Source organism: Bos taurus, chromosome 5, assembly GCF_002263795.3.
Source record: "Bos taurus isolate L1 Dominette 01449 registration number 42190680 breed Hereford chromosome 5, ARS-UCD2.0, whole genome shotgun sequence".
NCBI lineage: Eukaryota > Metazoa > Chordata > Mammalia > Artiodactyla > Bovidae > Bos > Bos taurus.
This window is the reverse complement of record NC_037332.1, coordinates 80,097,065-80,122,221: the sequence shown is the minus strand read 5'-3', so window position 1 is coordinate 80,122,221 and position 25,157 is coordinate 80,097,065. Positions and strand designations below refer to the sequence as shown.

Genomic DNA, 25,157 nt, shown 5'->3' with positions numbered 1-25,157 from the left:
TTACCATAACCATTTGTGGCCTCAGGGACTCACTACTCTCCAAAAAAGCTCAGATCCTCCAAATGGACCCAAACTCCTCTCTTTTTTCTTAGCAAGAGTGGGTCATATTAAAGCTACTACAAAGCTCTTACAAAATGAGAGAGAAGGAAGGAAAAAATGCAAGTTGGACCCACAATGTTCAAGTTCATGGCTAACTTTCTCATGAAGCTCAGAAACTGTGTCCCCTTGCAGTCTTGTACATGTGGTACACACACAGCTTTGCAGGATCATTAGTGTTTTGTTTCAGACCCGAAGTCTCCATGGGTTCGGACATCATTTCCTGTTACAGCATAGCTCCCTTTGTTTCCAGAGTTCAAACTCCCAGCCTTAAATGAGACCTTGTCCTTCTAATACAGAGGATTGTTCCCTTACAGCCGTAAAAAAATAATGCCTTTCCATTAAATAGAAAAAGACTCATTCATTGTGAATTGCATACATATCAAAAGCCAAGTCATTAGTTTCAAATAGAAATTTGCTAGTAAGATGATGGTTTAAATATAAATTGAGTTTGTGGTGATGCTGAAATGGAAGTATTCTCTTATTTAAGGAAAAATCACAAAACTATAGAAAAGGAAAGGATGTCAAGCAGAGTGAGCTGGACTATCCCAAACTAGATTGAGAAACCTGCATTGAATTTGAACATAATTTCATTAGGGCAGCATAATAGTGATCTGCTATTGGAGGCCTTCCAGGATGCTTGATGCCCCAATTCTAAGGATAGTTGAAAAATTAGGAGTGTTAGGAGACTAACCCGGGAGCAATAAGTAAACCATGGGTACATAATGTTTTGTTTAAAAAATAAGTTTTTTCATCCCTACTAAAACACTGGTCCAAAGTCTAGAACACTCTCCCAAATCCCACAAGGCCTAGGAATCGGCAGTAAAGTGATCATTGGTGACACTAAAAACAGCAATTTCCTTTGAATTTGTTGCAGGGACAGATTTCACTAGGATGCAGACAGAATGTGAAGGACGGAGATGGAATGAGTGGAGACAATTTATTCTGATAGAGTGGCTGTGAAGGACATAAACAGATGCAGTAGTAGCTACCGCATGAAAAGGAATAAAGGAAAGGTTTTTTCCAAGTGATCTTCATGGTGGCCACCAGTATCTGTGTTTTAAAATAGAACTGAACTGACAAGAGCCAGCAAAAGGAAGAAGTTAAAGAAAAAGAAAGAGGTTAAAGAATGAAGTTCTTCCAGAAGTGATATCCAGGGCCCAGGATCCTCTTTTTCTTTTTTTTTTACATTTAAAAAATTTATTCTTATTTATTATAAACTTACACACATTAAAAAAAAAAAGAGCGAAGTAGAGTTCCTGCTGTTCCTGGCACTTGTTCCTTGTTGCTCATGATAATGGTTAGGCTGCCAAAATGAGCATAGCCTGGTCTCTGCTTTCCTGAAGCTCACAGTCAACTAAAGGAGACTGTCATGTATAAAAAATGATCACAGGAGGATACAGTGGCCATATTGTTGTTGTTATCGTTTAGTCGCTCAGTTGTGTCTGACTCTTTGCGACCCTGTGGTCTGCAGCACACCAGGCTTTCCCGTCCCTCACCATCTCCTGGAGTTTGTTCAAACTCGTGCCATATAGAAGTAATCTTCTATAAGAAAGCTGTGGTACATATAAATCTTTCTATAAGAAAGATTTGGTACATATAAATCTTTCTATAAGAAAGCTGTGGTACATATACACAATGGAGTATTACTCAGCCATTAAAAAGAATACATTTGAATCAGTTCTAATGAGGTGGATGAAACTGGAGCCTATTATACAGAGTGAAGTAAGCCAGAAGGAAAAACACCAATACAGTATACTAACGCATATATATGGAATTTAGAAAGATGGTAACGATAACCCTGTATACGAGACAGCAAAAGAGACACTGATGTATAGAACAGGCTTATGGACTCTGTGGGAGAGGGAGAGGGTGGGAAGATTTGGGAGAATGGCATTGAAACATGTGAAATGTCATGTATGAAACGAGATGCCAGTCCAGGTTCAATGCACGATGCTGGATGCTTGGGGCTGGTGCACTGGGACAACCCAGAGGGATGGTATGGGGAGGGAGGAGGGAGGAGGGTTCAGGATGGGGAACACATGTATACCTGTGGTGGATGAAAAAATTTTTAGAAGAAAAAAAAAAAAGAAAAAAAAAAACCTACAAGTGTACATAATTATATATTGACTCTGTGTATGAATTTCATACATAGAATATGAAGGACTTTTTTCTTCTTTCGTCACTAAAATAGTATGGTTAGTCATTATAGAATGAGAAGATTGCACTAGAAATCTGAAAATTGGGTTCCTATAGTTAATGGAACATGCCAGGCTGTTTTGGGTCAGTTCCTTTGCAGAAACTACTCCCTGTCCAAAACATCCTTTCCAAAAACCTGCTCTGGACTACCTGTAAATTCCTCTGTAACTTTCCAATTTGATTACTTCTATATGGCACGAGGATCCTCTTTTTCCATTGCAGCAGCAGGAGAGAGGGGAGAATTAGGTGCAGGTAAGTTTGCAGACAGAGTGCAGAATACTGAGGAAGTACCTGTTTTCTACTTTGTATTTACACCATCAAGAAAGAGGTGAAGGCAGCTCCTCAGTAAGATGAGGGGAGGGTATCTGGAAGGGGTAAGTACTGAAATGGTCATCGTGTGGCATGAAAAGGACAGCAGGCACCATGCACACAGAACAATGCGACGAATGAATGAACAATGGGGGAAAGGAAGAAAGATGGTATTTTTTTATTTTAAAAGTGGGCACCTAATGGTGACATAAATTTCAGTGGGTACTAACCACAGACCACTTGAGAGACTGAAACAAGACTTAATTATTTTCATCATATTTTATATAAAATATACATTTACATAAATTTTATTTTGGAAAGACCTAGGCAAAGTGTACATAATCAGACTTAAATAGGAGAAATCCTTTATGGGAGATATATTTCTAACTGGCACAGCAAAAGTAACAAAAGAGTACATTTATATATAACTGATCAAAGCAATCTTAAAAACATGATACAAGTATTTCCATCTAATAAAAGGAAGGATGGGTGAGTCACAGCAAGTCAGCTGATTTCCACATTATAAAAGCAGGCCATGGTTTCTACAGATACTTTAATGTCTTTGGAGGAAATTTAAATTTTTTTTTCTTTTTCCCAGAAACACAACAAAATCGCTAATTTTTACGTGTAAAAGTGTTAGTCACTCAGTCGTGTCCAGCTCTTTGTGATCCCATGGACTGTAGCCCGCCAGGCTCCTCTGTGCATGGAATTCTTCAGGCAAGAATACTGGAGTGGGTTGCATTTCCTTCTCCAGGGGCTCCTCCTGACCCAGGGCTGATCCCTGGAGAAGGGAATGGAGACTGCAAAATAGGAGTATTAACCTCTGTCACGTTAAAGTATACGGGCAGTTCAGTCACGTTTAGGGTTCTGTGTTTTGCTGCAATAATTATCTTAAGAATTTCTAAAACTAAGAGCCACACTCAACAGTTACCTCTTCGGAGGCAGTGGGCTTTCCATTTGGATTCGGGGGACTCACAAAGCTTGATGCTGCTGCTGCTGCTGCTAAGTCGCTTCAGTGGTGTCCGACTCTGTGCGACCCCATAGACGGCAGCCCACCAGGCTCCCCTGTCCCTGGGATTCTCCAGGCAAGAATACTGGAGTGGGTTGCCATTTCCTTCTCCAATGCATGAAGGTGAAAAGTGAAAGTGAAGTCGCTCAGTCGTGTCCGACTCTGAGCGACCCCATGGACTGCAGCCTACTGGGCTCCTCTGTCCATGGGATTTTCCAGGCAAGAGTACTGGAGTGGGGTGCCATCGCCTTCTCCGCACAGAGCTTGATAGGCCCATAGAATTAACCACTCCTTTAATGTACTATAAACGTGACTGAGACAATTGGTAACTTGTCCCGGGTGAGGCAACTCCTTTGTGGCAGAGCAGGACTAAATTCCAGATCTCCAGATTCTTGGATTGGGTCTCCCCTCCTATGGAGCAGCAAGATAACCCCAAAAGGACATTATGCACATTTGTATTACTTGTATGCACAGTGATACAAATACCACTGAGAATGGGAAAAAATGTCCTGGATTTCTGGACATGGAGAGCTCTTTTTAGTTTGTGGCCAATGTTGATCTAAACTTACAAACTAATAATGACCCCATATTCTGATGATGCTAATTTTATCAGTTATGTGCCCTAAAGGTTTTTATGGAAAGGATCCTTGGTGATAAAATTAGAACATTTTTATATGAGTCATTTGTATTCTGTTGTGACATTGTATTTTTACTGATAATAAACCATAGCTTGATTGAAGTTATTTCATTTCTTTTAAGTTATATAGCTACTAAAAGACAAAAATAAGGAAGTGCTATTTTTTTAAAGATTGCTCAACATACTTTTCACATCAGAAACTTCAAGAATAATCATAAAAAGTTATATTTCCCTACATTTTTGGCATTGTAAGTTTTTTAATCTTTTAAAAATGTCAAAAGATGCCATTTAGATAGTTGTTTTTGTTGTTATTAATGGGAAATACCAACATACGCTTTTACCAAAGTAAATGTGATTTGGAAACTAGGAAAAAATTAAAATAAACAATGCCTATAACTACATTTGCTTTGAGTGCTGTTACTATAACCTATAGATTTATTGATCTAAGGTACAAATCTATCATAAACCAGAGAAAAATATTTTTAAAACTTATTGTAATGAGTACAATTAAGAAATAATTAACAAAAGTTGACATGTATAACTTAAAAAAAAGAGATACAGGTGTAGGCATAAACTTATGTCATGGATCCTTCTATGAGTCATAACAAAACATGAGTTTTATATACTGGGCTCCTCATCTAGTACATGAAAATAGCAGGGCCATTCTCCATCTGAGAACCAAGAGTTCTCTAAATATAAGATCAAATTATAGTCCCGTTGCCACAAATGCAAAACCACCTCAGCCAACCCACCTGTTTGTCAATCTTAGCATGGCAGCTTCAACTAACCAAGTGTACTGTTAAGTCATTCTTTGAAATTCCTTGGCTCACTTTAGTCTAAATTTAGAAGTGAAAATTGTAAAAGACTGTAAACATCTCTTGGTAAAAGTCATAAACTCTTATTAAAGGTTTTAGCTTGCAGTGGTTCTCCAGCCTGGCTGCATATTAGAATCTTAACCTGAGCGGCCGAGGTCCAGTGATTCCCAAAGTGCGCACCCAGGTTATTTTCAAGTCCACTAGGGCCTAGGTAGAGCACCTGTGTGTGAGGGGCGAGATCTCAGCTGTCAGCTGAATGTGGTGTTTCAATGTGAGGCGCTTGGAAGGTTTGAAAGAAACAGTATGAAACCCACATTTGCTTTTTACTCCTCCTCAAATTAGTTTTTTCAGTCGGCTTGTGTGGAAAGCTTTGGACTTTTCTCATTTAGCCTTGATGAAAAGCAGCGGCACCACCACTGCAAACCCCTGCACCGAATGAGGTCCTGCGTGTTAGGCACGTCCGACTCCTACACTGGGGGCTCTGAGGTACTGTGGGGAGCTGGAATCCAAGTGCTGACAATCCTCTTTGTTTTGTGATGGGCTTTAAAATAAACAGACCTAAGAGGATATATCTCAAGAGTCCCTAAAATGAAATTTCCTTTCCTTCAAGGTATTTGAATCTTTGGTTTAGTTCACTACAGTTAATCTAATGAGCCATATTTCACGAATACCATTAACAGGTTGAAAACATCTGAGTCAGCTTTGAAATCCTGAATAATTCTTAAGGTTAACATAAGCTTGTAAAGCCATTCTCATGGCTTCTATGTCAAAGGGCATGTGAAAGGACTGCCACTTATTGGAGAATTTGAAGGCAAGGAGAACTGGTTCTACACAGGGCAGAAGGACAAGTTAGATAGACTGAACCAACTCCAGCCTTGTTATCAGTTACATTCCTTCCTGTCCTGGGCAAAATAGAATTGTAGGATCCTTTGTTCAAAAATTACTAAAAATTTCAAGCATAGCATCCAACCAAGCACAAGGTGCATCTGAGTGCAAGACCCTGAGGCCTGCAGAAACTGCATATCCATGAAGCTGGCTCTGCAATTCCATCTCGGAAAGAGGTTACGAACTCAGCCAAGCCTGCTTTTGTTAAGGGAACCTGGATGAACTCCATGACTAGCCAGGGCACCCCATTCTTATTTTTATAAGGATGAGTTCCACATAATATTTCATGTTACAAGAGCAAATAAAAATAGTTATAAAATACACTTAATATCTTTGAAAAATAATGTGTGATTTACTTTCTTATAGGTACCATGCAACTATGAAAGCTATTTCATTGGCCTCATCTAAGTGAAAGTATTAACTCAGGACAGAAATACCTGATCCAACAAAAAGTGCTTACTTCTAATGTTCAAAGAGATGCCAGTGTGCACAGACAGAATGAGACAGAATGACAGAGTGAGAAAGACAAAGAGAGGGAGAGAGAGATGGAAGGGGTTGGTGGGGGGAGAGGGGAAAGGGAAGGGGAGAGAGAGAGACAAGAGAGAAAAACATCCAAAAGAAGGCAGAAAAAGTCTCCTGAAGGCCACATGACCCTTTTCTCTCAGAAACTTTTAGGTTGTAATAGCCAATGCAATTATTCCAACAAATGTACTCTCATATCTTTAGCAGCCCTTCAGATAAGGCATAATTGCTTTTCAAAATTTGGTGCTTGATCTTTTCCATTAACTTTCTAAGTATAAATTTTTGTTACTGATTATTCTAAAAAGTTTGTAATTACAGTACTAGATATTGTTTTTAGCTAGGGTTCCATGTTTTTCATTTTGGGGGTGGAGTAGTTATTTTATAATAAATATTATAGTACATTTCTTGACCTTAGGACTACAGAAGTATAATTTGGGGGACTAAAAATATCTGAAATGAAATTTTAGACACATTTATGATCTATAACATTAAAGACTATTAGAAACAGAAGATCATAGTTGTAATATATACATTATTGGATTACTGATACACACAAACATGTATGCTAATTTAAATTCCATAATCCTTTGTATTTAAAATATTCTGGCATCATCCCTTTCCAAAGAAATTTTTTTTCAAAAATTTTTGACAAAAAGTAATACTAACAACACAGAGGCAGTGCTTTCTGCTACTGGGGCTAAAAAGAAGCAGAAAGCTTCTGCTCTGGCTGGAGCACGTGACATACGTGTGCCTCAAGCTACTAAATATGTATGACACCTGGCTTAGCACCAGGAACAGCACTATCCAGAGTAGGTTTTGTTTTTTTTTTAAGTTTATGATGAAAACCAAATTAGAATCACATATTCCAATTTCTTCAACTCCAAAATGTATTACCACCCAAACACTGATGGCTGATTCCTAATTTCTTTAACTTTAGCAAGTGAATAATCAATATAAAATTTTTGAGGGACTGTTGAAACTTAATTACTTTGTAGTTTAGATTTATAATTTTTGTATGAAAAGCTGCTACTAAACCACTATGTACAGAGAAAAATGTGTTCATATATTAAATATTTTATAAGTTATGAAATAAATAACACTAAAAGACAAATGTCAAATTGTAAGTTCAACTTTGCCATCCATACCTTTTAAATAGAAATATATATATTTTAAAATTATGAATTTAGATTTTTTTCCTAGATTTTTTTGAGCATTTTCCATGAAATCTCCAAAATTCCAAACACAGAACCAAGAACTGCAGGTTCTATCATTCATGTTTTAAGCACAGAATTCTCATTAAGCCTAGGAAGATCAATCAATAGAGCTTCTTTACACCCAGAGTCTATGAAGATTTCTGTAATATACTGTAAATATTCCTCAATGATTAAATATATTTTCAAAAAATAATCTCTGAAAGTTAAGATAATAAAGTAGAACATTCTCTCAATATCTTTAATAATTCTCATGTAGAATATACTATTTTTTCTCCACCAAAATAACAATATATTTGGAGGTGGAAACATTTATGATTTTTAAAAGCACTTATGAAATCTTAGAGCAGAGCCACTACTCCAATAATACTTGTAATAAAATTAAAATAATTTAAAACATTTCCATAAACAATCAGGGGTACTGAGATCCTTGATTTTCCCATAGGAATATGAATACCCATACACAATTCCAGAAACTTCCTTATTGATATATTAGGCAATGGGAAAACAGCTTGTATCAGAGGGGAATTGAATTTACTTCTCAATAGGGCTCTAGCAATATCCTCAAAAGGATATAAGATAAAGCTGACTTAACAACAGCCTCTTTCCCCATATATTCCAGAAGATTTTTACAAAAACTGTGAGATACTCATTTCTAGTTCCAGAGAATTAAATGAGATACCTCTTGGAAGAATTTCCCAAATGGTTTATCCCAGAGGATTTATCCTCTCTGAAATATCTCCTCTCATAAAGAAGAGATGCCATGACTTCATAGCATTTCAAGCCTCTATTTCTGGGAGGCTACACCAAGAAATGTCTACACTAAGAAATGGAAATAGATCTCCAGGTTAAAAAAGCAGATGCATATATGAAAGGAAATCTAGAATTAAAGCAAGAAAAAATTCTGTAAAATGTGCAGCTGCTGTTTTCCTTCCATCTCAGGTCTCCTAGCCCCTGCTTGCTCTTTTTGTCTTCTTTCATGGAAATGCAAGTCTCCAGCACAGCGTTACCAGCAGGTGTCCCAAAATGTGTCACCCTGAACTTGGAGTGAGAGGAAAATGCCATTGGTCGTGCCCCAAATGATGTGAAAGCAAAGCTTCCATCACTTCTTCCTCTTCCAAAGACACCAGCACTGTCCCTTGAGACTGGGTCAAATGCTGGCTACGTTTGGTTCTTTTCTCGAACTTCCTGTAATCTTTTCTCAAGGCGATCCAATTTGGCGAGATTTTCCTGCAGTAGTTTGCTGTCTGGAACCAGCTGTAAGGCTCTTTCATAATAAGTTCTTGCAGACACGTAGTTTCCCTGCAGAGAAAAAGAAAAGGGATAATTATATTCTGATCCATCAGAATGCTTGCTTGAAGAATGCAGAGACCAAGAAACAGATCTTCTGGTCCATTTTAACATTAATGTCCTCATAAAGAGACCCTGTCTGCTTGTGTAATTTCATCTTTATCTGTTGCTGCCTTGGAGAATCCATTTGTTTAAGTACCGGACCAGATGGAGAATGTGCAAGATAACCTTATGCCATAAGGTTAAATGGCAAGAAAACAGATTTTCAATTCTATTAATACAGGGTATGAAGCTATCATCTCACAGTGTTCTCATAGGGTTAACACTATTCCTTTGTAATCAAATGGAACCAAAGCACTGGAAATTCATAATTAGAGCAAAGGGAAGAGAGAGAAGGTTGAGTCAGGGGAGAGGGGTGTGTGTGTGCATGTGTGTGTGTGTGTGTGAGAGAGAGAGATATATTTTTGAAATTGTAAGAGTAATGATTAAAAAGTAGATAGTTTAGGAATCTATTATACCTACTTAGGAAATATTTTAATCTTCACTTTAAAACATAAAAACAACTTTTGCCTAACACAGGCTTTAGTGCAAATATGCTTTTATAAAATGAAGAGAACTGATAATAAATAATATAGAGTCAAATTTATCCCATACTCAAGGTGTGTGACCATATATGTCTGCTGGATACTGTAAAGGCAGGAGGGAAGGCATGTTGCTCCAGATCTGTTAAAGACCCCTGTCTCCACCCTCTATTGGTCCCCATCTGTTTTGTTTTTGAATAAATTAAATATTTCAGTTTAACTGGCAACCACATGTGCCTGGTCCCAGAAGGTCCCTGACAACAAGTCAGAATTATTAACTTTTTCCCCAGATTCTTTTCTTTTCTGCCACTACATGTATTCCTTCTGTATGGTTGACTCTCTTTAAGATCTGTGTGCTGCCAAGTCTTAGCACTAAGATTGGTAGAGATCTCTTCATTCTAAAAAACCATGAATTTGTTCCATTTTATTCTCAGTTACAGCTCCATGTGGACAAAGACCAGTTACTCTCTAAATTTTCATTACAACTTAAAACAGTACCTCTTAGAGTAAAAGTACTATGTAGCAATATCAATATTTATTGAATGCTTAAATGAACTACCTCCCAAGTGTCAGGACCTTAGACACCTGCCTGCCATATAATGAGCACTCAATCTGATGCCATCATTACTGTCATTATTAAATGACTGTGTGTACGTGTGCTAAGTTGCTTTAGTCGTGTCTGACTCTTTGCATCCCTAGGGACTGTAGCTTGCCAGTCTCCTACGTCCATGGGATTTTCCAGGTAAGAAAACTGGAGTGGGTTGCCATGCCCTCCTCCAGGGGATCTTCCCAACCCAGGGATCAAAGCTGCATCTCTTACGTCTCCTGCATTGGCAGTCAGGTTCTTCACCACTAGTGCTACCTGGGAAGCCCATTAAATGCCTATTTGTGTGTAAATGAGTAAGCACTCTTTCTTATGATATTCACTTGTCATATTGGTGAAAAGGAGAGTAAAAATCACAGAACAGGTAATTCTACATTGGGAATCTAGGCACTGGCATGTGCATAAATGAAAGTATTTCAGATTATTAACACTGATTCTGATAAGAGGCTAAACAGAATTCTGAACAAATAAGAACCTGGATTTAGCTACATGACTATTTTTAAAAATTCAAGTATTTAATCTTCAGGTTGTCTCTTGACGTTTCTTAAGCATACCACATATATGCAGACAACCGGACATCTGTGGCTCTCAGATTGCTCTCAAACTGTGTTCTTACTGTGGTTGATTTTGAAATTGTTTACCCAAGAGGTTTCTCTGAATTTAGGCCTCAGCCTGGTACCAGGCATTGCCATCTCGGATCACCAGCTTTCTCTGTCTTTTCCACAAAATCTAGTCATAGAGTTATTTTCTCTCACTCTAATTGCTCTTTTCTTAATGAAACTGGAAGTCTTTTTAAAGTTATATCCCTTAATTCAACGTCCCCAATTTCTAGGTGCTAGGTGGGGAATTTGAATTATCCAATTTCTAGAACTCTGCTAGCTACTATGAAGGCCACTAGTACTCCGTGTCTATTTAAATTTAAGTTAATGATGATTAATTAAGAATTGAGTTGCTCAACTGCACCAACCACATTTTAAGTTCTCAACAGCCACAATGGGCTAGTGGCTACTGCCTTGGATAGTACATACATGGAATATTTTCATCACTGAAGAAAGTTCTATTAGCCAGTTCCATCTTAGAAAATGCATTAATGTCATAAGGCAGAATTGAAAATATCACCTGACCAAGGTGATATGGCCCAGCTGGTGCAACTCTGATTCAGTTCAGTTAAGTTCAGTTCAGTGGCTCAGTCATGTCCACCTCTTTGCAACCCCAGGGACTGCAGCAAGCCAGGGCTCCCTGTCCGTTGCCAATTCCTACAGCTTGTTCAAACTCATGGCCCTCGAGTTGGTGATGCCATCCAACCATCTAGTCCTCTGTCTCCCCTTCCCCTCCTGCCTTCAATCTTTCCCAGCATCAGGGTCTTTTCCAATGAGTTGGTTCTTTGCATCAGGTGGCCAAAGTATTGGAGCTTCAGCTTTAGCATCAGTCCTTCCAATGAATATTCAGGACTGATTTCCTTTAGGATTGACTGGTTTGATCTCCTTGCAGTCCAAGGCACTCACAAGAGTCTTCTCCAACACCACAGTTCAAAAGCATCAATTCTTCAGGGCTTAGCTTTCTTTATAGACCAGCTCACACATCCATACGTGGCTACTGGAAAAACCATAGCTTTGACTAGACGGACTTCTGTCAGCAAAGTAATGTCTCTGCTTTTTAACATGCTGTCTAGGCTGGTCATAACTTTCCTTCCAAGGAGTAAGCGTCTTTTAATTTCATGGCTGCAATCACCATTTGCAGTGATTTTGGAGCCCAAGAAAATAAAGTCTCTCACTGTTTCCATTGTTTCCCCATCTATTTCCCATGAAGTGATGGGACTGGATGCCATGATCTTAGTTTTCTGAATGTTGAGTTTTAAGCCAACTTTTTCACTCTCCACTTTCACTTTCATCAAGAGGCTTTTGAGTTCCTCTTCACTTTCTGCCATAAGGGTGGTGTCATCTGCATATCTGAGGTTATTGATATTTCTTCTGGCAATCTTGATTCCAGCTTGTGCTTCCTCCAGTCCAGCATTTCTCATGATGTACTCTGCATATAAGTTAAATAAGCAGGGTGACAATATACAGCCTTGACATACTCCTTTCCCTATTTGGAACCAGTCTGTTGTTCCATGTCCAGCTCTAACCGTTGTTTCTTGACCTGCATACAGATATCTCAGAAGATAGGTGAGGTGGTCTGCTATTCCCATCTCTTTCAGAATTTTCCACAGTTTGTTGTGATCCGCACAGTCAAAGGCTTTGGTGTAGTCAACAAAGCAAAAGTAGATGTTTTTCTGGAACTCCCTTGCTTTTTTATAATTCAAGGGATGTTGGCAATTTGATCTCTGGTTCATCTGCCTTTTCTCAATCCAGCTTGAATATCTGGAATTTCATAATTCACATACTGTTGAAGCCTGGATTGGAGAATTTTGAGCATTTCTTTGCTAGCGTGTGAGATGAGTGCAATTGTGTGGTAGTTTGAACATTCTTTTGACATTGCCTTTCTTTGGGACTGGAATGAAAACTGATCTTTTTCAGTCCTGTGGCCACTGCTAAGTTTTCCAAATATGTTGGCATATTGAGTGCAGCACTTTCACAGCATCATCTTTCAGGATTTGAATTAGCTCAACTGGAATTCCATCACCTCCACCATCTTTGTTCATAGAGATGCTTCCTAAGGCCCACTTGACTTTGCATTCCAGGATGTCTGGCTCTAGTTGAGTGATCACACCATTGTCATTATTTGGGTCGTGAAGATCTTTTCTGTATAGTTCTTCTGTGTATTCTTGCCACCTCTTCTTAATATCTTCTGCTTTTGTTAGGTTCATACTGTTTCTGTCCTCTATTGTGCTCATGTTTGCATGAAATGTTCCCTTGGCATCTCTAATTTTCTTGAAGAGATCTCTAGTCTTTTCCATTCTATTATTTTCCTTTATTTCTTTGCACTGATCACTTAGGAAGTCTTTCCTGTCTCTCCTTGCTGTTCTTTGGAGCTCTGATTATGAAAGTGAAAGTGTTAGTCACTCAGTCGCGTCCGACTCTTTGCAAACCCATGGACTGTAGCCTGCCAGGCTCCTCTATCCATGGAATTCTCCAGGCAAGAATATTGGAGTGCATTGCCATTTCCTTCTCTAGGGTATCTTCCCAACCCAGGAATCGAACCCAGGTCTCCTGCATTATAGGTAGTTTCTTTACCATCTGAACCACAAGGGAAACTCCAGTAATAAAAAATGTATTATAGTTTTTCTGCTTCATCCATTTCATTTTACATAGAACTTTATGAAAAAGATCATCTTTTATTGCTAATAGTATGAGCAAGTCTCTCCCTCCCTCTGTTTGTCATCTCCTTGCAAAGTTTTATTCCAACTATCAACCTTGCCACAGCCCTCAGTATTTCCTAAGCTTCAGCCAGACTCAGGCAAGGAGTAGGGCCCAGGAATGGGATAATACTGCCCGAGGCACATATTTCCCGGCAAGGCAAAGGTCACGGAAACTTAATGGTTGTTCTTAAAGGCCTCATGATGATAATCCTGCAACCTGACAGTGACATCAAAATGACCACATCCAAGCCATGTGCCTGATCTATATACCTGTGTTGGACTGAATGAAAGAGTTAGTTGCTTAGTCGTGTCCAATTCTTTGTGACCCCATGGATGGTAGCCATCCAGGCTCCTCTTTCCATGGGATTTCCCAGGCAAGAACACTGGAGTGGGTTGCCATTTCCTCCTCCAAGTGATATTCCCAACCCAGAAATAAAATCTGCGTCTCTTGCATCTCCTGCCTTGGCAGGTAGACTCTTTACCACTAGTGCCACCTGGGAAGCCCTGTGTTCCTCTGTTAGATCAAGGCTAATAGCTACAGAGTAACTATCCTGTTGTTCCTTTCCATCTGTATAGTTATGGATCATGTTTTTGTTTTGTTGTGTTTCTGGGAGTGATCAGTTCCCACTTAATCATAAACCCTATTTATCCTTTGTTTAAATTATAATCACCATCTTGCTATTTTCTCAGGGTAAAGTTTGAGAAAAGCCTGAAGGTAAGCTAGCTAAATGAGAGTGATCCTTTAAAATCATGTGAGACCACTGCATTTCTCTGCTCGAAGTCCTCCAAGGATGGAAACTTGTTTGGCATAAGGGCTGAAGACCTTACAGTCCCCGTCCTTCAGTGCCCTGCATTGTCTGTCCCTGTGGCCTCTCCGCCCGGGCTTCTGTCGTTTCCTCTCACTTGCCTCCTCCCTGCTCTTCAGATACACTGGCACACTCACACCTCAGGACCTCTGCACGTGCGCTGTCCTACTCTTGCCATGTGGCTTGCTCCTTTCAGATCTTTGTTGAAACACCACTTTTTAACTAAGGCCATCCCTAACCACCTCAATTTAAAGTTTCAGCTTTTACCCCCAGCACTTCCTATCTTCTTTCATTCTTTTATTCTCTATAGCACTTATCACTATCTGGTATATTTCATGTGTATATGTATATATGTGGGTTTCCCAGGTGGCACAGTGGTAAAGAATCTGCCTGCCAATGCTGGAGATGTGGGTTTGATTGCTGGGTTGCAAAAATCCCCTGGAGCAGGAAACGGCAATCCACTCAGTAGTCTTGCCTGGAGAATCCCATGAACAGAAGAGCCTGGCAGGCTATAGTCCCTGCGGTTGCAAAGAGTCAGACATGACTGAGCATGCACACACACACAATACACACACACGTATTTAGCATTACCTGTTTTCCCCTACTAGAATGTTAGCTCCACAAGGACAGGTATTTTTGCCTTGTGTTCACTGCTTTATTCCCAATACCTACACATGTACCTGGTACATAGGATGTTCTCTAGCAATGCTTATCAAATGAATGGATGGATGAATGAGTGTCCGTGAATCTTTGATTTCCTGCAAAGGGTAGCTTCCAGTTATTAACTCAAAGGTAGCTTCTTCTCTTGAAAACAAACAAACAACTACGTTTTTCAGTATGTCAGGTAATAAAAGATACACTAAGTATAAGTTAAGCTACAGAAAAATAAGCTGTATTAGTGTAGCTCCAACAAAACTTTAGTTCACACAGCAGACTTTATCTACTATATGATGATACCTAAGTAGGTATTATTTTCTTTATGATAAAATTATGACATCTAATTTATATAGATTTGCTTTTTAAAATGGCTTCATGATATTCAATGTCTAGATAATACAAAGTGAACATAAATCCTGCTAATAACACTTTTAAGCACCTGTGTTTTCAGTATTCAAATAATTCAAAGAGGAAATTAACAATAGTTTTTCAAACTTTTAAAGGGAAGAAAGAGAAAACACAAAGGGAAAACCTGGTTCACATGAACGGGAATTATTTTCTTACCTTGATGTGCTGAATTCCACCCATGTTCATCCAGGCCTGTGCTTGATCTGGATTTAACTCCACGGCCGCTTTATAGCTCTAAATACATAAGAAATATCTTCAGGCTGGGAAATGAGAACCCATCTTTAACACTGTAGGATTGTGGAAAGCATTTTCTATATATGTGGAAATTTAAATGGTTGATAAAATGAACAGTCATGTCTAGTTCTCAGGTGTTCCCTTTATTTCTATTATTTTTCAAAGCTGATGATTCTAAAGTGGAGGAAACTGAAATGTGTAATTTCCTTGCAGAGCTAACCTCTGGACTTACAAAGGCTGAAGACGCCTGCCAGGCATGCAGGTGATTTCTATTACACGCATCATTTCCCACTGGCCTTGATCTGCTAGAAAATGGTGCTCTTAGACCTTTTCACTGTAAATGGACTTTGCAAGAAAAAAATTATAATCATAGAATCTTTGTTTCCTAAACAGCTTAACCCTCTCACAAAATCTGATCTGATTATTCAGCCCATGCTTAAATTCTTGCAGGGACTGGTATTTTGTATTTCTTTAATGAAATCTAATAATTTTTTACCAGAGGATAGTTTTAATCATTAGAAAGCCTTTGTTTTTCTTCTGCCTTTTGAGAGATCTTAAAGTGTTTGAAGAGAGTTACTTGTTTCTCAAATATTTTTTGTCTGAATAACATGTATCATAATGTCCTATCTGTGAAGTACATTTTTAACATTTGCACATTGTTTTGCATCAAAGGGTATATTCACCATTGAGCTTTGATTTTAAGAGCTGTCACTTTAAATAAAACTAAAGGCTAAGAGTACTGTCTTTGCTTACAAAGCTAAGTATCCATGTGTATATATTAATGTTCCTTGCTATTTTCCTGAATAAGAATCCACCTGAACAGATCCATAAATAACTAGAATCTGTCCATCACTCCTCTACTTCAGTTTGAAGAGAAAGAAGCAAATGTTAAGAAATTGTATTGCTAAAAAGTTGCTAAAGTTAACTGAAGAGTATGTTTTGTGTTAATTTTTATCAGCAGAATAAAGTGTCTATTTCTTATTCTCTGTATGACCTTGAATAAGTTAGAAAAGCTCTGAGTCTCAATTCAGTCATAAAATGAAGACGATGAGCATGTCTTTCTTATATGATTGTTGTGAAGATTATAATAAGTATGAATTATACGTTAAAAAACTAACATTGTAGCTGCTATTATTAGCCAATGGCTTTACTCCTACTCTTCACAAATCAAGCCATAATGACTATTTAATCCATTAGTCAAGTAACTAGAAAATACTTTTGTTTTTAATACAATATATAAAATACAGACAGATATAGATACCATATAAGTACTCATACAAATGATCATGTAAGTTATAAATAATTAAAGAAAGACAGCATTGAAAGTTTCATAAGGCAGAGAAGAATTTAGTTTCTGCTCAAATAGGCCACTGTTTCTGTTTTAACATTCACATTCAAATTAGTTTCTCCAAATATCTTTACGTGCTTTTCCAATAATATTTAAAAGCCACTTACTATTTATTTTCAAAAACAATCTTATCATTTGAAATTTCACTTTTTTGCATAATTTTATGACTTCCTTAATTATAACCTGTGGCTTTATTGAGGAAAATATATGGCACTTCTGTAACATTTCATTATGCTTGTAAATGTCTTTTTATTTCAAAGTGGGTTATCAATTTCATTCCAAAGATACACACATTAACACCGCTAAGATGCAACATACTATGTTTTAGAACACAGAAGGAAGCAGTCCTTTCCACAAGGAAAATGCAGTCGAAATAGGGAGCTAACCAGCGCTTATGCATGTGCACAGAGGGAAGAGGAAGGAGAGGATTGGAGATGGAGAGGAGAGAGAGAGACTCCCAACACAATATATGATGCTTTCAAGTCACTAGATGAAAGGATGGTGGGGAGGGCTCCCTGAGGAGACACAGGCCTGTGTCGGTAGATGAGCGGGATTCCGCAGGGACTGGTGGATGGGGTGGACAGTGTTACAGGACATGTGGAATGCCAAAGCTCCTTGGGGCATTAGTCTAGCTGAAACAGAGGGTTACTGAAGGCAAACAGAGCGCAGAAGAGTGAGAGAGAGAGAGGGGAAAGCTTACTAGAGGGCAAAATGTGGAATGCTTTAAACCTCAAGCTAAAGGTGATAATTCAGAAAATAATGGGGAGGTATTGTAGAACTCCTAATGGTCAAAAACCAGAGGCTCAATTATCAAAAGAAATAAACTTACAATGTCAATTAATCAGAAAAATCACTCTACCAACATGCCATTGATCTTAGCTTTCAAAGTATATATTTCATTAAAGATTGAGAGAGTATTAATTTTAATCCATGAATTTAATAACAATTTTATTAAGTGTTAATACCTCAAAAGCTTTGTCCAGGAGGTTCTGCTCTCTCAATTGGTTTCCTTTTGTGAAAAAAAGTTCAGATATAACTTTTGGGTCCTTTGGTTTCAGCTTGAGAGCCTTGTCTATAGCATCAAGTGCCTGTATAGGTTGGAAATTAAGACACAATAAGTATAGATTAGATAAAGAAAAACTAACTTAAACAATATCTTCCATTCTTTTTGTTTTTATGTATTGGCTAGTGTGGTGAGTGATGATCAAAACACATTCTTCATCTTATCTGATGTTCTCACTGAGGAATAATGCAGCCCTGACCAAATAATTTCCCTATACTCCAGGTTTCCTATTTATTTCCAATGAAATGTCCCTGATCACTTTACAGGAACATTGTGTGATCCTGTTGAAACAGCATCCGGGGTTGGATGTTTTGCCCCGGCCACATGTCCCTCTGGACCGCTCCAGCAGCCTCATCGTGGGGCCTGGTGCTCACTCTGCCCCCAGCACCCACTACCCCCCACCCCCTGCAGCCAGAGATCCCTTCAAAGCACAAATCTGACAAGCCTTTCTTCTCCTTAAAGCCTCAAAGCTTCTTGCAATATAAGGAAAAAATCCCTTGTCCTGGTCCCAAGCCTTAGGATAGAGTGCCCAGCAACCTCTGTGGTTACATTTCACACGCCCCCTATTTCCTCAAGCCCATCCCGCAGACGGGCCATTCGCTGTTGATTGGGGCCTTTTCATGTGCCTTTTCTTGCTTGGAATGCTATTCACTGCCCTTTTTTGTTTAATAACTCCTATTCGCCACTCAACCTTCAACTTCACGTCACTCTATAGAGAACCCTACCACCCAGACTATTCGGGTTCCCTGGACATGCGCGTTAGGGACCATGCTGCTCTTCATGACATCGCTGGACACAACTATAATTCTGCACTAGTTTTGTGATTACTTGTTCAACCTTTGTCTCCTCTTCGATTGTAAACTCCAGGAGGACAAGGGAAATAATTTTTGTGTTCTTTTTTTCCCCCAACACCACTTTATTCCCATTTGATAAATATTTTGTTGAATCAGTTCATGAATCTACTGCTTATGTGACTTAAAAATGAAGATAAACAGTACAGTTGCAATACAGGGCCACTGACATGCCTTAAAAGGTTGTTATAAGGATTCTATAAGATATATTTGAGGGAACATGAAAAGTTATAAAAGAAACCAACATTAGTCTTTATTGAGTTAGCTGAAAACAAACTGAATGACACCACATAAAACCTTCAGACCCAGAACAAACCAAGAAAACAACATTTCAAGGGGTCGTCTAAGCAGTCAAGGAGGTATCTGTGCAAAGTGCCAAGGGATAATGTTCAAGACTGCTCGCCCTTGTGAGAGTGCAGGCTGGAGGGTCATCAGCTACACCCGATTTGTGCCGTGAACACAGACAATTCCAAACAGTGTGCTCTCTACCTTGTCGTGCTGCTCCTGCTTGCTGTGGATGGCGGACAACAAGCGATAGCATTCAAGGCACCCAGTCTCCTCTGACACAATGTGACTGGTCATCTTCTCAGCTTCTTTTGTCTGTCCCATCACGGCCAAAACCTGAGCCTGCAAAACCACACGGACCTTGGCTTAGATAGCACTTGGTTATTATCTTATCAAAGAAATCATTCAGGGAACATTTCCCACAAAAGTGCTCAGCATCTATTTGTGACACACAGAGAGGGCTGACTTATCACAGTTATTAATAACAGGCTTTAGTCTTCTGTTGTTTGTTTCTTTATGTAGGCATGTGCCTGCATTTGTGCATGCATGGCTGGAATATCAAAGTCATTCAATGAAATGACTTGTGCCTTTTTAAAAAAGTGAACTATGTGAAAGAGAAATATTTCCCTATGGTTTCAACAGAACACTGTTTTTAAAACAAGAAAACAAGTTTGTTTTACTGTAAATCTAAGGAAAAGGAAGAGTAATGATCCAAAAATTGAAATAAAAAATATTGCCAATATTCATTTTCCTAAATTTGATACCTAACTGTTCTGTGGTTATGTTAGAGAATGTCCTTGTTCTTAGAAACTGTATGCTGAAGTATTTAGCAGTAAAGATTAAGAGATTGATAATCTCACATAGCTCAGGAAAAAAATAACATGTATTAATAATATGTATATGCACATACATATCTAAATATGCACATGCATACATGTACACATACACATACACACATACATACTCGAGAGGTGATAGATGCATCAAGGTGCTAAAAATTTATCAATCTGGGTAAAAGAATGTGCAGGATGCTATATAGAATTCTTGCAAGATTTTGTAGGTTTGAAATGATTAAAAAAAAACATAAAAGTGTCTTTAGGGTCCATGTGTTTGGTGAATGGGTCTAACATTGGTTAAATATGAATATTCATTAAATGGATATAGTATAGCATTCTAGTTCCCATTACGAGGCTTACTAACTACAGCTCCCTGTATTGCATGCCATGCATTTCTTCTCTTCTCCATCTTCTTTCTTTCCTCTGTCTACTCACCAGTGCCAGGCGGAGTTCCCTTTGGGAAGGCTGAAGGGCCACGGCTTCCCTGTAAGTCTGCAAAGCCTCTTCGTATCTGCCAGTGTTGTAATACAGCGCTCCCAGAGGTGACAGTATCTCAGTTTTGCGTGCTACCTGTAGGGCGCTGAATTTTGAGGAAATAAATGGACATTTTTCTTCTAATAGGTACATTTCCAAAGGTTGAAATTTAGATTCAGGGACCACTGTCTATGGTTTGAGACTCTGTTCCCACCTGGTCTTTGTTTTTATATCAAGAAGAATGTTAAAAAAAAAAAAAAAAAAAGATCATGGTGCCATCCTCTGACTATAAGAATGTTTCTAGTGACCTAGCAATACGTAAATTGGGCCCCAAGGATCTTTTCCATTCACCGAGATAGGCTTGTTTTGATGTATGAAAGTTTTTCATTCAGATCCATTTTTAAAACTGTGATTTTTAGTTTGGGTTGTTAAGTCCATAGCTTCAGAAAACAGTGGACTAACTAAAATGAGAATTAAACTCCAAACTTGGTTTAGCACCATATTTTAACCGGCAGGCAAAAGTGTCATTAATCAGGATATCATTTATCCTCATAGTACCATTTATGGTACTGTTCTCTGGAGAGGGGAATCTGTTTTGCCTGCATTGGCAAAATTTGCTAGTACTCTGAAAGAATCTGTTCCAAATAACCAAGACTTTGATGGCCAACTGCAGGAGCTTTGGGTGACTTACAAAGTGAAAAACAGGACCTTTACCGTTTGTACCACTCTTCAGCCACACTGTTGTCTCCCAGTGACCTGTAGAGCCTCCCTAGGTTCACCATGGCCACATGATGGCTTGGGCTAAGTTTGATGGCCTGTTGGTAATGGGCCACTGCCTTCTCCGGAAAGCCTGCAACCAAAGGCAGGTTGGTAAGAGCAGAGCATGCCTTAGTTATAAAACAGACCAACTCTTTTTCTTCCTTTTTAACATATGAACTCTTTTAATTTCTCCTCTGGTGATGATCATTCTTCTTGCAGCCATACCATTAAATTATTCACTTTGTAAATTAGCACACATTTTGGCTTCTTGCCACCACCTAACTTTGGACCATTTCACTGTTCACTTTCACTTAAAACCTATTTATTTTATTAAATATATTATTTTCATCGAAGTGTTTTCTGGCTATTGCCCTAGCTGATAGGATGTTTTGAAATTATCAGTGATTGGTATTTACACAAGATATTGTTGCCTCTCACTATATGCAAAGTAGAATGTGCTATTATAGAAAGAAAACTGTCCTGAGGCAACTTCTGAGGGTCTATTACAATTATTCTACTGCAACCTAGTGACTGAGACACTCCTTTAAATAAGGCAGCTGCTATATTTTGAAAATATCTTTTTAAATAGTATGTTTTGGTTTAGATGGTATTTATTGAATGGGACTTTAATAATAATAATAATACCAACTTGCATTTGTCCAATGCACTGTATATTTTAAAACCTTTTAGTTAAACAACCTCATATGATTTTTGCAGATGTTTTGATCCTATTTAGCTGTCTTTTGAAAGCATTTAGTTCCCTCTTGGGATTTAAATGATATTAAAAAATATTATCACTTTACAGATATAGATGCAGAAGTGCAAAGACATTAGGAAACTCAACAAAAATCCCAGGACAAGTGAGGATAAAGGCCAGAACTAGAATCAAGTCTCTCTGGTATGGTGAGATTCCCCAAAGAACCTTCCTTGTGAAATTATGTGTAAGTGAATGAATTGTGGAATAGTCTAAAGTTCTACATGGTGTGTTTACCTGCACAGACATCTTCTCAAGTCTATCTTCTTTGAATGTAAGTTTGACCAGGAGGTGCCAAAAAAAACCTCTGCATGTGTAAGGGTCTATGTATAGGTCACAGGTGAGAGGGAGAATAATACCAGTGCAAAAGCATGAATATAGTGGGAGTGTGGAAAGGTACACAGTGGTTAGTGAGATTTGGGGGTTGGGAGTTGGGGTGGGATATTTTGTTGTTGAAGTAGAAGGAAGAGGGCTAGATCAGGCCAACAGGAGGTCTCTTCTTCCTTTTTGGTAAAATTTTTGATACCTAATTGATTATTATGTTGCTAATGAACCAGCAGGTGGCACCATGAAACAATTTTGAAACAGTTTTACATGCAAAAATAAGGGATGTTTCCTAGGTATATCAGAATGTAAATTTATGTCCTATGGAACAGAAGAGCTTCAAATATCCTAGAAAATAAAAACCCTCTTGAGCATTTCATATCGACAAAATAATTAAAATTGAATTTGATTGCAGGGAAGGTAGTCTAATAGTTAATGAGAACAAAGTGGTGTTTTTGTATTAAATTCAAGTATCTTTTCATCCTTTCTAAGTATTCAACACATGCCAACAGTATGTGGGAGCGCAAATCATAAAGAAGAACGGATTCCTGCCCAGTAAAGTTTTACATTAAATGAGATAAAGCAAGTATATTTTATATAGCACCTGTTCTATAAGAGTATATCAATTATAATGGAACAGTTCCTTAGTATCACATAAGGAACGGTGAAATAATTCTGGAGACTTTTAAATCAGCTGTAGAAAAGTATTTACCATCTGCCAGTAAATTGATTCAGAGGCAGTTTCTGCATCATTGTAGAGAACAGTTCATCATTATAGATTTATAAACTTGTATAAATGCTATTCAAAGGAGACAGCTACTCATTAAATCATCAAGGCCACTTTCTGGCCACCTGGGAAGTTTTCTTGAACGATCTGACTATAAGAACTGGGCAGATTTTACCAAACTGAGACTGAAGATTTAGAAAACTGACAGCAAGTACAATGGGACGGTCAATGTGTTTCCTGCCAAGCCCAGTGAGTTCTACTTTTGAAGCATTATTTGGGTGGACTGCCACTTAGCTCGTTAGACAGTATTATCTCATCTCAACAGGTTCTCTTTAATCTCACCAGTATCAACTAGGAAAACTCCATAGTTGTTGTGTAAGTCTGAGCTGTCTGGGCATTTCTTTATTCCAGCCAGGTATATTTCCTCAGCTTCTTTAAATCTCTCCTTTAAAAAAGAACAAAGAAAAATACATGAGAGAGTTTTTTTCTTTTTTTAAATCAGCAATAAACTGAATAACAGAAATGGGAAAAGCAGAAAATAACTTACTGAACATCTGCTATGCAATAGGCACCAAGATCAAACACTACTTACTTTGAGTTAAAGTCAGTGTCAACTGCACGGATATCAATGATATCATACTTGTGTTTAGTTCCTTCAGCACAAACCAGCTGATGTTTACTAAGAAGCAACATCTTGGATGTGAGAGTTGGACTATAAAGAAGGCTGAGTGCCGAAGAATTGATGCTATTGAACTGTGGTGTTGGAGAAGTCTCTTGAGAGTCCCTTGGACTGCAAGGAGATCCAACCAGTCCATCCTAAAGGAGATCAGTCCTGGGTGTTCATTGGAGGGGCTGATGTTGAAGCTGAAACTCCAATACTTTGGCCACCTGATGTGGAGAGCTGACTCATTGGAAAAGACCCTGATGCTGGGAAAGATTGAGGGCAGGAGGAGAAGCGGACGACAGAGGATGAGAAAGTTGGATGGCATCACCGACACAATGGACATGGGTTTGGGTGAACTCTGGGAGTTGGTGATGGACAGGGAGGCCTGGCGTACTGCGGTTAATGGAGTCGCAGGGTCAGACATGACTGAGTGACTGAACTGAACTGAACATCTGAAAGGATTTGCCCTACAGAAAAAGCTTCAAAGCAGATGTTTGAAAGGATGCCTTCCATCCCAGCAACTCTCTGGATGAAAACAGGTGATCCATTCATATAGGAATGTCTTCTGGGCTGGGTGATCTCACTGGGAGACAGGGTTATGGTGCTTGTTCAGCCGCTAAGTTGTGTCTGACTCTTTGTGACCCCATGGGCTGCAGCATGCCAGGCTTTCCTTTCCTCCACTATCTCCTGGAGTTTGCTCAAACTCATAGGAGGCCTGGCTAATTGTCTATCAGCTGCATTTGCATGGCTAGCTCTCCCACCTATACTGTATGAATTTGGGGAGAGAATTTTTTGAAGGAGGTGGGTTGGAGGTTGATGCTAATTATAGGAGGGCTTTGCCTATCCTTTTTAAAAAAAATATTTCTATAGCTTACCAAACCATTTGTTACTTCCCTTATCACTCTCCACTTTCCATCTCTGAGCTGCATCCTTCCGATAGGAATACAGGGTCCCTTGAGGCACACCTCCAACTCCTCCCTTTGTGGCATGGCCCACATCAGTTGCCACAGCTTCAACAGATCTTCTTCCAGGTGCTTTGGTTTTCTCCTCTAATGATCCACTTTAACATACTTCAATAATCCTGAATTAGCTTTTAGGCACATTTTCCACAACCATCTGAGATTGTCATGTCACACTTTCTTTTACAATATAGAAGGTAATGGCTAATTAATGACTCAAAGCCACTCAGGTTCTAACAATAACTCACAAGTAAACCACTTCCTAGTACTGCTATGAATGTCAGGTGAAAGGCAATGGTTTGGCATAAAACACAGAGCAACTTTTCCTTTCGTGTGCTCTGATCATGGACACTGTCCATAATTTTATCAGAAGTTACTACTACTAAGCATTCAAACAGACACAGGAAAAGGGAATGACAGCATCATTTTTCTCAGACATGACACCTTAAGCTTGTGACTAAAAATGCCCTGAGTACTGAACAAGAAGTCAAGACGTCTAAATCTGATTTGACACAGAAAGGCAAAGACACTTAACTCTCGGTAGAATGACCA

At 38.7% G+C, this 25,157-nt stretch overlaps 1 protein-coding gene across 2 annotated transcripts in view; it reads right to left on the bottom strand.

Annotated features, from left to right (window-relative positions):
• Nucleotides 1-2,758: 2,758 nt before the first annotated feature.
• TMTC1 (transmembrane O-mannosyltransferase targeting cadherins 1) overlaps nucleotides 2,759-25,157 on the bottom strand; it is a 311,748-nt gene continuing 289,349 nt past the window's right edge. Inside the window, exons 13-19 of one of the 2 annotated variants that reach the window (XM_059886525.1) lie at nucleotides 23,325-23,427; nucleotides 21,133-21,268; nucleotides 20,380-20,524; nucleotides 19,313-19,450; nucleotides 17,875-17,997; nucleotides 15,484-15,561; nucleotides 2,759-8,985 (exon numbers count right to left, since the gene is read on the bottom strand). In XM_059886525.1, coding sequence (XP_059742508.1) covers nucleotides 8,845-8,985; nucleotides 15,484-15,561; nucleotides 17,875-17,997; nucleotides 19,313-19,450; nucleotides 20,380-20,524; nucleotides 21,133-21,268; nucleotides 23,325-23,427 — 864 coding nt within the window. In that variant the 3' untranslated portion in view covers nucleotides 2,759-8,844. The remainder of the gene's footprint in view (nucleotides 8,986-15,483; nucleotides 15,562-17,874; nucleotides 17,998-19,312; nucleotides 19,451-20,379; nucleotides 20,525-21,132; nucleotides 21,269-23,324; nucleotides 23,428-25,157) is intronic. The other variant, NM_001192761.3, reaches the window with a different exon arrangement.